We start from the raw sequence: 17,580 nt of genomic DNA, 5'->3' as shown, positions 1-17,580 counted from the left end.
AAAATTATCTGAAAAACAACAGGGGAGGTGGGCAGGAAACTGGATTCAGCTGCCAGATGACCTGCTGTGCCTTCTGAAACTTCACAGGTTTATGATTTAGGGTAATCTCCTATGCTGTTTATAATTTTGGTCCAAAAGGAACATAGAGAAATCGTGTTCTGTTTGGATGCCCTCGAAAGGAAAAGGCTGCTTTTGCTCAAATATTCATGAACTCATGCCTGCAAATATAAAGCTTCCAAATGGATTAAGACAACAAATTTCGTCTAAATCTAAGAAATTTTAATAAATCTTTGGTAGTTCTATTGCTTTAAAATATTTTAAATTGCAAAATCTAAGACATCAACTACCCAAACTTCTCTGTTTGCAGTTTGATGAGGAATCCCTGTGTAAGGAATTATTGGTTTGCACCAGTTCTGATGAAGATAATGTTCTTGTCATTTTTGTATTTGCAGTGAAAATTAGTGGGAGGCATACACTTACACAGACCTCCAGTTTTCCAAATTTCAACTTCCTTTTAAAATTGAAGTTGAGCAGAGTGGCCCAAATTGGTCCTTGCAAAAGTGGGTCAGTTTTAAAATTGCATGACATCTACACTGGAATCCCTGCACATCTCTATTCATTAGATGTGGATGTCATATCACAACATAGGTGCTTAACATTCAAACAAAGTGCTGAAATGAGAGCTTTGGGACATAAAGGTGGCTAGTAAAGCTCCTGCCACATCCCTCTGGATTTATGTCCCTCGCAAGACATAATTTCCTCTCTGCCTATAGCTGGAACTTTCCCTATATTCTCACATAATCGAAAGCCCCACATTCTCTTATTCCCTCCTGGCAGCTGTGCAGTGCCGTTACCAGGTCTTTCCTGAAGTAGGTCTCTTGATTGGTCAATAAAGAGAACTCTTTGTATTATCACCGGGGGCACACTTAAAACAGTTCATTAAAAAATTATACTCAGCATCACCTCCAGCAACTTCTTGACATCAAGGACGAGTTGTGGGACTTGGGGAATGGGAGGCTGTGGCTTCTGAAGGATCAAGGCATTTCTAACAGTAGAACTTTCCAAAGTAAGTTGCCTGAGCAAAAGCTTGATCGTTATAACTATAAAAGTATAACACTATTATTTCCACTTACAAGATTTCTCATCATATTGTCCAGTAACCAGGATGAGAATCAGAGAACTAAAGTGCCAGTGCTACATTCAGATGCCATCAGTAAAAGATGCCTGCTGTTTCAGCCTGTCCTTCTCATTGCATGGCATGTGCTGGAATTGGCATTTCACATTAATTAATTAAGAGAACTACCAGCCTAATCATCTATATCAATGTTCTTAACCTGAGGTCCCCAGATGTTTTTGGCCTTCAACTCCCAGAAATCCTAACAGCTGGTAAACTGGTTGGGATTTCTGGGAGTTGTAGGCCAAAAACATCTGGAGACCCCAGGTTGAGAACCACTGATCTATATCTTTGTTAGGACTATTCTAGCCAGAAAAGACAGTTAAAACTAGTTTTTAGTTCATATTCAATTTGTTTGTCATTTGTGTGTGTTCATAATGGGACTACCTGCAGCAGAAGATAGTGTGGTATGTCATGGCCTCTATCTAGGAATATCCATCCATCCATCCATCCATCCATCCATCCATCCATCCATCCATCCATCCATCTATCTATCTATCTATCTATCTATCTATCTATCTATCTATCTATCTATGGCCTCCATTCATCAAGAGTGATGGCAACATGTCTCACATCAGTGCCAACTCCAGGTTTTGAAGGGCCTTTGACAGTTTGTTCTCAATGGGCTGCATTTCCTCAGTTAATTTACTACTTTCCTAATAACAGTTGATACTTCTATTTTCTTCTGTTGTTCTTGTGTGTCTTTCAGGGGTTTTTGATAATGGTTTTAAAGCAAACCCATTACAAGGTTGTCCTGGCAAGTTTTGTTAAGAGGGCAATTGCTACTGTCATATTCTGAGGGATTGTGACTTGCCCAAGATCACACAGTGGCTGAGCAAGGATTCAGATCTTTGTCTCCCAGACTTGTAGTCCAATGCTCAAAATCATCACCCCATTCTGGCTCCTTTTTTCAGTCAGAGAGTTCAATATACAGAAAGCCAACAAAAAAGCAAACAGTGGTATCAGATGCTTCAGCTTCTTGTCATCAGCTCCTTCTTTAGAGGTTTTAAAGTAGAGGCGGGATGGCCATCTGTCAGGCGTGCTTTGAATGCAATTTCCTGTTTCTTGGCAGGGGGTTGGACTGGATGGCCCATGAGGTCTCATCCAACTCTATGATTCTATGATCACTGTTGTCTAGACCTGTGAGAGAGTGGGCAGCAAGTAGGTTGCAACAGAAAAGAAAAAGATTAGGAGGTTGCTTCTCAGTCATCCTACTGCTCTGGTGTGGTCTGTTACCCAACTACACCAAGTCTTGACAGCTTCATAGTTGTTTGTCATACTTTAGTCTTCCCAATATTTTGGACTTCAGCTCCAAGCTGCCCTGGGCTTCTGAAAATTAATGTCCAAAACAGCTGGAGGATCAACATTTTAAATTATATGAAGAGGGTTATGTGAACATGTGGCATGCCTTTGTCTCGGAAAGAGAGCAACCTACAGCTGGTGTGGTCTAATAATAAAATGTTAGACCAGGATTGAGGAAGCCAGTTCAGATGCCTGCTCACCTGTAAAACTCACTGCAAAATCTGTCTCTTCTTCACAATATTTAAGCCTGAGATAATATATTGGAGAAAGAAGGAAGGGGTCTTTTAAACTAAGAACAGAGTGAAATAAATCATTGATGTGTGTGTGTGTGTGTGTGTGTGTGTGTGTTTACCTTCTTTGAATTGCTCTTCATTTTATTTTACTAGCCAACTGTATCTTATAAACTATTACGTTATTAGAATACTTTGAAAGTACAGCTGTGGCTATTTTTTTTAAAAGAACAAATTTTGAAGAGTTCATGTTAAAGTAAGCAATATATATAGAAAATACAAAGTAACAAAGAACATTGCCTAGAAAACTACCAGAACTCAAATAGCTTGATTTTGCGTGTATTTAGAATGCTCTTCGCCTTAAAGGGTTTTATGTACTATTAAAACGCTGTTTGAGTCACTGTTAGTGTCTCTTAAACATGTGTATACATGGTAGAGTTACGAGGAAGCAAAATAAAATGTGCCATTTCAGATTTCCATTGGAGGATTATGCCACTGAATTTGCCTTATATCAAGCACCCTGTAAGTAGAAAACCAGCACAGGGAGTTTTCATATATGAAAAAATATGCAGAAATGACAAGCTTAGTCTGACAAAGGTATGGGCAAGCTAAGGCCCGGGTGCCAAATATGCCCCCCTGGATGGTTACCTCAGCCCCTCCTCATTTTCCTTGCCCTCTTTGCACAATACGCAGCGGCCCGCCATATCCTTGTACCAAAAAGATGAGAGAGGAAGGCACGCAGCACCTGAGAGCTCTCTGGAGCACTCTCAGCCACCAAGTGTCTCACTCTCCTCCTGGCAGAAGGATGGTGTTAGTGGCCCAATCCTTATGCCAGGAGCAGGGCTCGAGGAAGGCATGTGTCAGCTGAAAGCCATTTGGAGCACTCTCAGTTAGTGCCTGTCTGGCCCTCCTCCTGGCATAATGCCAAGAGGGCAGCCCGAGGATCGGGAAGGAAGTTCGGAGCAGTTACCATGTGTCTTGCCTTTCTTCCAGCAGAAGGATGGGGTGAACAGCCTTGTCCTTATGCTGGGACAACAACCTGAGGATGACCCTGGCTCTGCCCTGCCCTGTCCTTTCCTGGCTCTCCCCCTCCTGGGCGCACCTCATCCCGGACACACCTCATAATTCCCTCCTCGCTTGGCCCTCCTGGTTGGGCCTGCAATATGGCCCCAAGGCAAAAAAGTTTGCCCATGCCTGGTCTGATTTAATACTTAGGCCGGTTCTAAAAAGGACTTTATTTTACACCGAATCGGGTTTCAAAAACCCAATTGGGCCTGCATTACAGTCCACACATCCCCCAGAGATCTTGTGTTTTTCTGGGTGGGGGGTGGGGTTGTCCAGACACAAAAGAAACCTCCCCAGAAAAGCGTCAAAAATAAAAAAATAACTTATTTGGACAGCATTTCCCTGCTGCCGGCCTGCTCCTGCACGTAGAAATGATCCGCCAGGAGAAGGGGGGGCCAGGAGCGATCCCCCCTGTTCTCCTGGCACATATTTCTACGTGCTAGAAGAAGGCTAGCAACAGGAAAATGTTGGCAGGGTAAGTTTTTTTCTTTTTACGGCTTCTAAAAGGGGTTTTGAGAGGGGGCGGGGCTGTCTTGTTTTTTCTGGGTTTTTTTGGACTCTATGAGACTAAAAAATCTCTAGACAGCTGTGTGGATTGGGACCGGAAGTTGTGCAACGCGATCCCCAAGCCCAATCCACACAGCGCCCACAACTGGAAAGACCCGGGTCTTTACAGCTGTCAAATTACTTCAGCACAAAGCAGAGTTTTTCTGCTTTGTGCTGAAGGAATTCGATTTTACCTGAGGCATTGTTTGGACACCCCAGATAAAAATGTGGGAGGGTCACATTTACCACCCTGTGTGCCCTTAGCCCTTCCTGCCCTGTTGTTGTTCTTGTTATTGTTATGGGCATTTAAGTCATTTCTGACTTACCATGACTGTAAGGCAAATTTATCATGGTATTTTCTTATCCAAACTTTTTCAGAGCCTTTCTCTGAGGATAAAAAAGTGTGAACTGCCAAAGGTCCCCCGTTGGGTTTCAGTAGCAAAGCAGGGACTGGGACTCTGGACTGGTCAAACCACTACAGCTTTCTCGGTCCATCTCTCTTTCCTTATTTTGTGTAAGCCATTCTGGAAGCCGTTTTGATTCAAAGGTAGACTATAAACACTTAATAAAAGAACAAATATTACATTCCAACACTAACTCTCCTGATCATTAAGTTGAAAAAATATCTGAACTATGTGCTGAATTACATGTATTATTAATGCAATGACAAGTCATTAATTTCTTAGCCCTGAAAGACTCAAGAATAAAAAGCTAGATCACTGCTGCCACAAATTTTTGGATTAAAAATTTGGCAAACCCCTTTTCTACCAAGCATAACATTATCATCACTATTTATTTATTTATTAATAATCATTTAATCAAAGCATTCTGTCCCTTCTTAATCTGGAGTCTGCCTGTTGTTGTTGTTGTTTGTTTATCAATTTAAAGAAACAAACAGCATTCTAAATTTTGTGATCAACCCAACATTTGTGCTGTGACAAATGTGTTTTGAAAATAACAAATACAGTATCAACTTTCGCAGTTCTGCACAGCCCGTTTGATCCCTAGTGTAGATGTAACTAGTCATGTGGGGCCATGTGCTTTCAGGAAGTCTTAACTTCTTGTAAAACTGAGAAAACGCTTTAAATACAAAGGGCCGTGTCCCATTGAGAATTTGAAAAGAAAACGATCTTAACGGAGTGAGTATTCAACCTCGTTAGACAGCAAATCTATGGGTTATTTTTAAGCTAATTACTCAGAATTAAACAAAGGCTCAAGGCTTTTTGCCTGAACAGGAGCTGAGGCCAAATTAAATTGAAGCTGAGACATTGTTTTTGTTGAAAATGCAGCCTAGAACAGATCGCATTTGGCAGGGTTGGAACACTGCCTGTGGTACCAAAGTTATACTAAGTAACAGTGATGTGCTTGACTTTCCAAAATGCTTGCTTTCAAAATTGCTGCTGAAAGGAAATGCAGATACAGAAAATGCTAGTTACAAATCTGATTCCTTCACTCTTGGAAATTCTGAACATAATTATTTAGGAACTCTCCTGGCCATTATTTGCAGATTGATTGACTTATGAAACCATAATTTATTAAAAGATGGACACTGCATGAACATTAAAAAGTTAATGTTTTATTCCAGGTATGCTTTGTGAGAAGAATGAAGAGTTTATATGTATAAAAACAGATGTTTTTATAAGCTCATCTGAAGGCAGTGGTTCTCAACCTTGGGTCCCCAGATGTTTTTGGCCTTCAACTCCCAGAAATCCTAACAGCTGGTAAACTGGCTGGAATTTCTGGGATTTGTAGGCCAAAACACCTGGGGATCCACAGGTTGAGAACCACTGTTAAGGCCTCTAAATCACGTCCCCTCCCCAGTGCTTTTACTGCCACATTTATATCTATAGTTTTGTTTGTCCAGTAATGGTTCTGTCATTTTGAGTGATAATGGAATAAATTGGTGGGACTGAACAATTAGTGTATTCTACTTTAATATGCTTGGCCATGAAACTGTTAATCTGTAGATATACTCATGAATTTGGTTAATTTTCAATTCAACTATTGAAATAAAACTAGGCATGTTAGTTTGTATCAGAAAAATGATAAGAAGCAGAGTTCAGATTTAAAGAGGGTTATCAAATTCTTTATGTTATTCTAGCACAAAATGAGTAATGCATGGGCTGTTTACATGCAATGGACTCCCCGTTAACCAGAACTCAAGCCATTGGAACACTCAAGCAATTGGTAAAAAGTGAAAAAATAATATTTCATTTACAAAACTATTTTTATAATACAATTAAGTTAAAATTAGCTTTGTCTTAATTTGTTGTTAATTACTGTATTTCAGTATTAAAATGAAGCCAATCCAAAGCTTTTATGTTATGGAATAGTATGGTATTAGCCCCATTTTTTAATAGTGACCCTCAAGCAGCCAGAAACTATATTTTCTTTATTTATTAGAGTAGATGACCAGCATTAAAAATGTACAAGCATCAGAACAGAATAGAAACAGATACATTTAGGTATTAAGAAACACTGTCAAAAGCAAAGTTAAAACCCAGTATTGAATATGGTAGTTAAAACGGTATTAAACATTTATATGCTAAGATGACAAAGGTCAATACTGAAGTAAATATCAAAACCTTCTAAGACTGTGACAACATCTTGCACCGGCAAGCTATTGCTGCTGCACAAAAGCTAGCAACTTTGGCAGTAATTTTGGGGTCTTGGTCTGCCAAAAGATAATCAACATAAAACTTTACAGGTCTCCCTGGCAAACTTTCTAAAATTGGATTTATAAAATGTTTACGAACGTTTCAGTTAAAAGAGCAGTACTGTACAACAAAATGTGCGCCACAGTTTCCACTTCCTCAGCCTCACAGGGACATAGGCATATTTATTCAGCATCTATGAATTATGAATTAGACTCCTGTTTTAATATTGTATGTTTTTGTATGTTTCTTGCTGATTTTAACAATTGTTTTATTGCTCCTTACTCAAGGAACAACTCCTTGAGTAAAGGATGACAGGAGGAGAGACTTCTGTGTACAAGTGTATTATAACATCAGGAGTGGAGAGCAACCTGTGGCTCTCTGGATGTTGCTCAGTGGCACTCCTTCCACACACAAATGCACATTGGTTGTGGCATTTAAGACTGATGGTAGTATCATCCAAAATTATCTAGAAAATCACATATTCCCTACCCCAGCCTGCCAGATTGTTCATCCAGAGATCCTTTTCCCTCTTGATGTGGAAACCTGGCATCTTGTTATTATAGTAATCTTGTTCTCATGTATTCCTTACAGGTAAAAAGCCATATCTATGCACCTTTTCTGAAGAAACTGTGCCTGAGGAAACTCTACAGTTCAAACATGGAAGAAGAGAAAAAAATGCTAGTGAATCTAAACTGGAGATGCCAACAGTATCCTCTACACCAGAAAGCAAGATCAAAGAGTCAATTCCAAAATATGTGGACAACAAATATCCTCTGGGTTCAAAGAGGCCGATATTTCAACAAAGCTGTGATTCCCCTTGCTCCAGTAAGATGGTTAAATTTCCTTCTAGCCAGATATGTTCTGATGTGAGATTGAATTTGCAAACCTCTCTGGAGATTCAGAATAAGCACTCTAAAGAAAATTCTCCTGATAAGAATGAGCACTCTACTCTCAATAAAGATAGTGATGTACCAGAGGAGGCTCCATTAGATCTCAGTGAGAAGTCAACTAGAGCTGATTCATGCAATACGAATGTTACCTCAACTCTGCAGGCTGCTTTGATCATCCACCCGTGTCCTTACTGCAGTTACAAGACCTATTACCCAGAAGTTCTCTGGATGCACAAAAGAATTTGGCACAAGGTCAGTTGTAACTCCATTGCCCCTCCCTGGGTTCTTCAAAATGGATTCAAAAGTATAAAAAACAACTGCATTTTTATGACAAGAAGTGGGCGCACTGGACCCCCACCTGTTCTTGGTGGTAAAGATTGCCAGCCTTTACCTATAGCCAGATTTGCACGTACTCAGGTGCCGAGTGGAATATTAGGATCCAAGAGCAATTCCCCGGGTCTTGGTGTAACTGCTAAGCATGGGGGTATGTCTAAAGATGTACAGTCTACTGGTAGCTATGGCCCACGGTCTTCAGGAACTGAAGGTTACAGGCATTCCAAGCTCAACCACACTCATGAACAGTATAGCACTGTAGTTCAACAGCCTCAGTTAAAAGCAAAATATGAAGTGAATCCCAAGTTGATGCAAGCAGGAAGCATTACTAGATGTTCCACACCTTCTCAGACAGTTGTATCTAAAGCCAGTTCACAGCCCTCCAACAGCAAGCAAGCAGAAAAATATGCAGTTCCCCAAATGAGTGCTGGGTATGCCTCTTTAAGCAAGCATTGTACCGCAGAATCAGGGAAAACCAGAATTTTCTCTTCACTTCAGTTCCACCCTCCGTGTAAACCTGAGCCATATGTTCTCCAAGAAGAACTGACAGTGCCTCAGGAAGAACCTAATACCAAGAGAGAAAATGATGTGAGGGTATTGACAAATTGTATGGTGGGATCGAGAACAAGTCCTCTGACACAACCTCAACCTCAACCTCAGACTAATGCAGCAGGTCCACCTCCAACTGTACATTCCACCAAACAGGAGCCACCATCTGAGGAACATCATTTAGATATTTTAAACATCTTTAAGACCTCCATTCCAAAGGAACTTGCTACCCTCTATCAAACATGGGGTGCCAATAGCCCTGTAGTGGACCATGCTGGTAAGGATTCCAAGGACTGACTTGATGATGTATTTTTTAAATTAATAAGTGTTGTTAATATTATAGGTTACTTGAAACTATGGTTTTAATGTTTGTATTTGACTAACTTACTTGCTTTATTTAACTATCCCACATTGGTGCATTTAGACATGTGTAGACTGACATTCCGTTACTGGCATACACATGCATAGGTTTCTCTTAGTGCTGTATATGTTCTTCTTAGGTCACTATAGAGGTTGGTATTCCTCCACTCACCCAGTGTCACACTTACTATACAGCCTCTGAATCATCCATGCCCATTCTGTGCCTCAATGAAGAGCAGGCAGTGCTCTGAGGCATGAAGTAGTCCTGTGAGCAGGGTAATTGGGTGGGCTGGAGGACTTCAGAGACTACCATAAATCCAAGGAGTGGAGAGGTATATGGCTCAGGCTAGTGCAGATCTGTAAAGAGAACTACCACACTATGTTTCAACATTCAGACTTGGTTTTGCATTGTTAAAGATGCATCCACAGTCAAGTGTTCACATATTTTAAACAATATGATACCTGGAAAACCTTGCAAAAGTTTTGTCTGCATTCAGAGGTGGCCACTGTTGTCCTTAAAACAAATTCCAAAGTTTAACTTAAACATTAAAATCTCTGAAAGTTTTTACAACTTTATTCATCAAAGCTGTCTTTAAAAATGGGGAGGAAATTGGGATAGATACAGAGGGGTAGTGCGGGAGCCATGTTGGCTTCACTGGTTATAGAGATAGATTTTTGCCTTTAATCCAAATGGAGAAAATTGTGATAACCTAAGGGCAGGAGAGATGTTTCTGTTGAAAGGAGTTTTGCTGTAAGAGTACAAATACTGGGTGTAGATTGAAGGCAACCGTAAGGGTCATGGATAGTCATTTAGGTGAGGAAATCAGTTGTGCAAGGATCTTTATCAGGACAGCTTTGAAAAGTATTAGCTTTTCAGACTAAGTACAACCGTTTACTCACTGAGTCAGGACAATATAGATTGCTTTGTGCAGCATTGTGAATGATCTAAGTTTGAATCTTGGAGATTAAGAAATTGGGAGGGGCATTATTTGACCCATGCCCTTTTCCCTCCTAAATCCATTGCTGCTAATTGCTCCTAATTTGTTCCATAATTATGCTTTGCTGTGACTACACTGCAAGTATAGGGGGTGTAGTTGGTGACAATTTATATATAGCAGCATCTTTCTTCGCTATCCAGGCCTCTATTACCTTCATGTTCAAAGTGGCAAGCTATCAGCACCAATAAGGTAGGAACAGGGCTAGAGAAGTGTTATACTAGCATGAAATTCTTGAATTAGCTTAGTTGGCTATTGTGTCCCATGAAAATATTAAATAAATCAGTTGTTAGATATTAAGGTTAATTCATACACACACCAAAGAATTGGGTAAAAGGCAGTGCATAGTCAACCCTCCAAATTCGTTGCCTTACATTTGTTGTCTTGCATTCATGCTACATATCCTCCAACATTTCAAAGAAGAAAACTGGAACACATATGGTCAAGCAACATCAGATTGTGATCAAGGGAACAAAAGTTATTAATGAGAAAGCACACACATGCTCAGAGAGGTTGCAGTAGTTTGCTTTTGGCTGAGCACACAGGGAAGATCAAGATTCAGTCCCCCATTTCTTTCCTGTGCTTTCTGTTGAATTAAATGAGTGCAAACTACTTTGCGCACTGAATTCAGTTCCCAGTGTTTGTAGTAAACCAAAGACAAGATGGAAAGTGGAAATAGGAGAGAGAAACTGGGACATTTAAAGCAGCCGTAAAATGGAACAGCAGACGATTAATTGGAATTATTTCTACTAGTTCAGGACAGTTGGATGGAATGGTACTAAAGCCTACTTCTTTTCATATATTAACTTGGTATCTTTTAAAAATTCTTTAGTCTTTTTGTTACATATTTGCTTAGCCAACTTTAAATATAGTTGTCATCCGTGCTGGTTAAAATAAAAGGTATTTTACTGACTGTTAAAAGGATAAATACTACAAGTCCCCTTCGGAAATATTCCTTGCTTACACAGTCTCACCGACTTCCATTTATGAATGGAAAAGAAAGGTATCTGGAGAACAGAAAAACATTAATGTGTGTCCTCTAAGAAACAGAAGCAAAGAAGGCAGTACATATGGAAAGACTGCTGGGAAAGTTGGGCTTCATCAGCTAATACCCCTGATATTATGACATTGATGTAATTCTAAAAGTTAAGGCAGTGCTGCTGCTGAAACTGAGTATTGATTTCCTGAAGCAAGGATGCGACTAGAAACTTAGTTGGAATATGTCAGCGATTACACACACTTCTTCCCTTCCTTTTGCTTTACACGTCAGAATGCAAGAGTCAGAGGATACATGTAGATCATCCATCTAGAATAAAAATCCTGGACATTTGTTCAGTAACAAAGAACTGAAAGTTTAGTGCAAAGCAAAGTGGGGGAACCATGAAGACACAATAGGTTCTCCACCCTTTATGTAACTATACCGTCAACACTTATGGCAGTCAAATGGTTGGAGCAGAAATATTAGAGCAAGCCAGTTGAATAGGAGCTTATTTTCTCTCTCATTCTCTTGCTACAAAAATAGATTTTGTTAAAATATTTTCCATTTGCATCACATCCTCAAATTCTCATACATGTATTGCATTATCAGCATTCACTGATTTTGTCAAACCAGAAAATAAATACTAGGAATTCAGAATATTACCTTTCTGTTATCTTGTCTTTAATTTCCTCGTCTGATTTCATTATTGAATAATATGTTGGTGTAAATAGTTAGTTTTTTGTTTGCATAGCAATTGTGATCATTTTATCATCCGAATGATTCCATTCTGCAGTGATTATCATTCTTTTATCACCCACAGATTGAAATTAGTAAGGGTTTAGAATTATTTCAATTTTAATTGCCAAGGTTGGAGCATCTTTAAATCACCTTGTTTCGCTTCACACCCAGTTTTCTCTCACACATACATGACTATTATTCATTTTCTAGTTTTGAATATTCAGTATATTTTGCCTTTGCAGTAGATCTTTATTGCTCCCGGTAGACTGAATAGAGAATTCCCTTATGAATGCTTTAGTATGTAGTGAAACTAGGGAAGATTTGAAGGTTTGGCTTTTACGTTTTAAATTGGCCCCCTGTTCTCAGGAGACAAGTGCACAGTTTTGTTTCCTTCTAGTAACACAGTGATATTCCAATCCCTTGGAGAAATAGTTACAAGTACTGCCAGAATATCAGTGCGAGCTATTAGCATTTGTATTATGTCAGGCATTCACTAGCTTGATGCTTGCTTAAGAATATCTTTTAAAAACAACAAAAAACCACCTCAAATCTGTAGAGGTTATTTTTTCTGATTTAGTATTAATGTTATTTACTACTATCATGGTATTAAATGTGACACTGGCAGCACAGTAATTACCCCTTTTGGGTTCACAGGAATTTCTCTGTTATGAGAGATTGAAATTTATGTAAATAAAAGTGACTAATATTTATATACATCTACACCCTCTTAATATAATACAGTATACCCTGAGAGAGAATTTTACAAAAATGATATTGGAAAAAACCTTCGGTATAAAGACTCCGGAATGCTAAATATGAATGCTGTTAAATTGTTGGCAATGTGTACTCTCAGGATATACAGTCTAATCATACAATCTATTTTGATATTATTTTTTTCATATTTTTCCCAATGTCAAACATACATTAAGAGAGAAACCTGATAGAAAGTGTTATATTTTGTGTAAGCAGTGTTGACAACAAATATGTTACCATGTATACCTGTGTACAAGTCAACCTCATGTATAAATTGAGGGCAGGTTTTGAGACCAAAATTATGGATTTTGATATGACCCATGGATAAGTTGAGGGTCATTCTGCAGAGAGAGGAAAGAACCGATACCACCTCAGTGGGACAGCCACTACCACTATTTTCTCACCCTGGCTTTCAAAAAGGCCAGAAGTGGTACTATGGAGGAGAATAGCGTGGGTCAGTGTTTTCTTTAGCGTATTTCTAGATTGATGAAGCTCTTGCTTTTCATCACTATACTCAAAGAAGGGGATGGTTCCTTTTGAAAAAAATAAGAGTGAAGGTGTAGTACTCTTATTGACTTGTGGGTTGAACCAAGTTTTTTTTTGGGGGGGGGGGGTTGATTTTTGACCAAAGATATTTTTTTATATATACCTGAGAGAACACATCTCTAGGAATTTCTAGGTCTTACAACATGACCCCATGGTCAATTTCTGACCATAGAATCACACAGGGGCACAGATAAAAGTGTCATCTCCAGATATTTCTAGTTCTGCAGCATGATCAAAGCAAGTTGGCCATAAAGCCACACTGGAGGATCTAAAGATATCAAGAGAGAAAATTTTAATCAAAGCAATACATTATCGAATCCAAAACCGCAAATATGGAGGGATGATTGTATTGTCAACCAAAGAACTACGAGTAAGTTCTCCAATGTCCTCTGTCCACTGAACATCTCCTAGTCTGCACTGGTATAGCTAACTTATCAGCTACCATATCGATCCTACCAAGAAATGCTGAAAAAACTTCCACAGAACTCAATTCTATTTTATGCCAAACTAAAAATTAGTCACTCAAAGAGAAAGTATTTATGAATGTTTTCAATGCTTTTAAAGTTCCTTGCCATCCCTTAAAAATTAGCTTTCCCAGATACGTGAGCCAAAACACATTTTCAACGAGATTCACAAGGTACCATTTGTATAGATAGCAAATGGGCTCATAGATTTTTGAATTTTGAGCAGTTCTCAATTTTTACATTCTTTAAAAAATATTACTTTACATCACAAATATCTTTTGTGGATGTTTTCTTCACAGACGGGGTTTCAGTTTTGGTATTTACACCATAAAGGAGTCTGTTTGCAGGCATTGCCTTTGAAGTAGTGAATAGCTGCTGTCATCTGAATGGAGACATTATTAAAATGTTCATTGTGTACAATTGTTGCAGGAAAAACAATCACATTGTAACAGTTTCACATTACTTCAGAAGAAAAGGATGTGAAAAGCACATTGCAGGGCTAGTAGATGTAAAATGACCATCACGTTCTCCAGCGAGATATTGTAGGTTATATGAGGATGGGCAAAGTTGTTTTCCACAATTGTCCTTTCTCTGTACCCAAAAATGGGTGGATTGTATCTTTTTGAACCTTCTAGGAACAGTGATTGGTGTTTTAAATAAGTTACAGCTTCCCTATCATACTGTTTAACATCCAAGGTTCATTTTTCAAAACTAAAGAAGAACTTCCAGTCAATTCCAGTTTTATTATTCATTTTAGACAGTCTGTGTGACTCTGAAGAGCCCAGGTTCTGAATATTGGCCCCTGGATCTCCACCTCTTCAGAATGAATAATATATCACTCATCCCAAAGAGTAATGATAGCACTGGAGAACATGACAGCTTAGATGAAGGCTGACAGCTGTCATTATTCCATTGTCTGGAGAGAAAAAAAGACTTGGCCATTCTCAAACTCAAATTGCAGACCTGTCTACTTTGCTTCCTACCATTCAGATAGCATTCCACATAACCCAGCCCTGGGTTATGCCTTTTGTTCCTGCTAGAAAAGGCAAATCCTGAAGGTACATTTCATTATTTATACAGGCTAAAGAATTTGAAATTTCTTGGAGCAGCCACCACCTCTTCCTCTCCCTCTTCTCCTTTTCATTGTTGTGGTTGTTATTAGTGGTGTGCCTACACTGTATATTTCTAGCCCGTTGATAACACTTTAATGCCATGGCTCAGTTTAGTGGAGTTCTAGGAATTGTGATTTCTTGAGAAAATTTTAATTCTCTATTAGAGTTCTAGTCTGTTCCCCAAAGCTGCAACAGCAGATTTCTCTAGTAGAAGTACTTTAGTGATTAAACTAAGGATTGTAAGATCTCTAGTACAGTGGTTCTCAAACTGTGGGTCCCCAGATGTTTTGGCCTTCAATTCCCAGAGGGTAAACTGGCTGGGATTTCTGGGAGTTGTTGGCCAAAGCACCTGGGGACCCACAGGTTGAGAACCACTGCCCTAGTATGAACCCATGACAATTGTAGTGTTATGAAAGTACTAAACATATCTAAATGTAGATACATTCCAAGAGCCATCATGATGTAGTTGTTTGAACAATGGACTATGACTGGGAACCAGGGTTTGATTCCCCATTTGGCCACGGAAACCCACTGGGTAAGTCACTCTCAGTCCCAGAAATCCCTCTGATAGGATTGTTTTAGGGTTTCCATAAATCAGAAATTATTGAAGACACACAAGATCAGTATTAACAAGATATACCTGAAGAATTGAGAGTTATTGCTATTGCTAATGGCAGAAAAAAACAAACCAAAAAGAACTACAAACCTTGGGATGCCTCATGTCTATCATTGTAAGCTATCACCTACGGAGGCATTTTTTAAAAAAATGTCCCCACTTGAAAAAGTAAAAGGATCCTATAAAAAGGAGCCACTATCATGCCAACATTACTTTCAGTATGCCAGTGTATCAGTGTCCAAATAGATAGCTGAGGTTCAGCATTGAAACCATCTAGGACTGAGTAAGGATAGTGAGTCTAAATTAGAAAACAAACAAAAAACAAAACCAGAATTAATGCAATGTACATCTTATTCCTTTGGCATTTTTTTTCAATTTTAAACCATGACTGCAAACAAACAACATTAATTGACCAGGTCAGGCTCAGATATGTTATATCATGTTAAACCATCATCTTGGATGCTTAACTGGTAAAAAAGCAGTCAGGAAATATTCAACACACACGACTGGGGGATACACACACTGAGGCTGTGTTCCTCACACATAATTGTGCATTCCATGTTGACTGTGACATGTATGCATGTATGTGTTTCCTTTGCTGTTTCACCAAGGTGAAAAGGTGATGTATTTTCACTTACAACATGCAATGCTGGATAGTTCCCAATTTACCAGTATTGGTTTCCTGAGAACAAATTAAATGGGATTCACATTCTGTTATTTTAATCTTTATTTTCTCCCAGCTTCATATCTTGAAACTTCATTGAAAACCTCAGTATATATATATTTTTCAATGCAAGACATGCTAATAGCAAATAAAAAAGCCCTTTCCCACTCATTTAGAGGCTCCTGTCTTACCAAAATAGCAAAAAAAGATGTTCAAAGAATTTGAGAAATAAATAACCCAATAAAAGTCAAATGTGTCCTTTTTGATCAGCAGTAAAAAGACAACGACCAGCCCTTTAAGTCAGATACTGTAAACTGACCTTTGGAAAAAAAGAAGAGGTTTGAGTCGTTTTCCACAAATGCTAATGGCCTAGAAAACATGTTTGTCGAAGGCTGGCAGAAGACTGCTGCGTTGTTACTATCTCCAAATGTCCGTAATGACACTTTGATTCACAGATGTCTCCCGTCTGTGCCTCAGAGGTCTGGGGTCAAAGCTGCACCGGCAGGCAGGTAAGGCAGGGCTAAAGGTTTGATCCGTTTGTGATGGCTCCACTCACGCTGCATTTGTCTCCAAGGTATTGCAGCCTGGGGGGGACAGTCGGGCTCTGGTTCTACTCACTTCCTATTATCCATGTGACTTGTCTCCGCCACGCTGGAGTCACTTTGATTTGCCTGATGTACTGCTTGACAAAGCTGGGTGATGGCTGAAAAGTGGATCCAGCTGCTATGAAAAGCACACACCTGACATGCCAGTCCTGGTGCGGGCACATCATGGGGAGCATTTTTTAATTCAATGTAATTTATGCATTCTTGCAGTCCTGTGTGTGCCTGGCCTGTCAGCTGGAGCCTAGATGAAGGCTGACAGTTGTCATCCAGGGCCTGAAGGTAGCCTCACATAATGACACATTAGACATACTAATGATGTTTTCCTCTGGCATAATGTTTTCTTCTCAACTTTCCTTACTCCTCGCTTCTCCCTCCTCCCCTTTTCTCTCTCCACCACAGGGATGCTTAGGACACAAACACGCCAAGGAGACTATCTCTGCATAGAGTGTGGCAAGGGCTTTACTCAACCTAGCCACCTCAGGACCCACCTGAGGTCTCACACAGGTACATTTTCTCATCCGTCCTTACAGAGGGAGTGGGGTGGGGGAGGTCTCCCCCGACTAACAACAATTGACTTTATTCTTAATCCTCTTTACTAACCTAAATGGTTTTTAAAAGCATCTTTCTTCCCCATTTTGCATCATTTCCAATATGATTAGCATTGCTCTTGTTCCATTCCAAGTACTCGATTCCCTCCACCTCCCTTGCATCGCATTGCATTGCATTTCCATTGAAATAAGCTTATTTATAAGGTGGGGGTGGGCTGTTGTTGTTTTTTTTAAAAACAAAAACAAAACACAACCATTTTAATTAGAAAGCCGAATACTCTGGAATGAATATGTTAATGTGTTCTATTGCCACCAGCACAAATTGAAATCAAAGAACCTTTTCGAGCCAAACATAAAGGCTTGTTTCCCTTTCTCCTTTTTTTTTGGATGGAAAGAGGCCTGGGATTTTGTCTTCCCCTTTTTGTGGGTCTTAAAATCAAAACCACTAAGCTTG

General features: G+C 39.4%; 1 protein-coding gene across 3 annotated transcripts in view; it reads left to right on the top strand.

Annotated features, from left to right (window-relative positions):
• znf516 (zinc finger protein 516) overlaps window positions 1–17,580 on the top strand; it is a 138,942-nt gene that overhangs the window by 102,141 nt on the left and 19,221 nt on the right. For all 3 annotated transcript variants that reach the window (XM_008108750.3, XM_008108749.3, XM_008108751.3), the window contains exons 3-4: window positions 7,566–9,023; window positions 16,978–17,082. In XM_008108750.3, the coding sequence (XP_008106957.2) occupies window positions 7,566–9,023; window positions 16,978–17,082 (1,563 nt within the window). The remainder of the gene's footprint in view (window positions 1–7,565; window positions 9,024–16,977; window positions 17,083–17,580) is intronic.

This window comes from Anolis carolinensis, chromosome 4 (assembly GCF_035594765.1).
Source record: "Anolis carolinensis isolate JA03-04 chromosome 4, rAnoCar3.1.pri, whole genome shotgun sequence".
NCBI lineage: Eukaryota > Metazoa > Chordata > Lepidosauria > Squamata > Dactyloidae > Anolis > Anolis carolinensis.
This window is presented reverse-complemented; position numbering and strand designations above follow the sequence as displayed.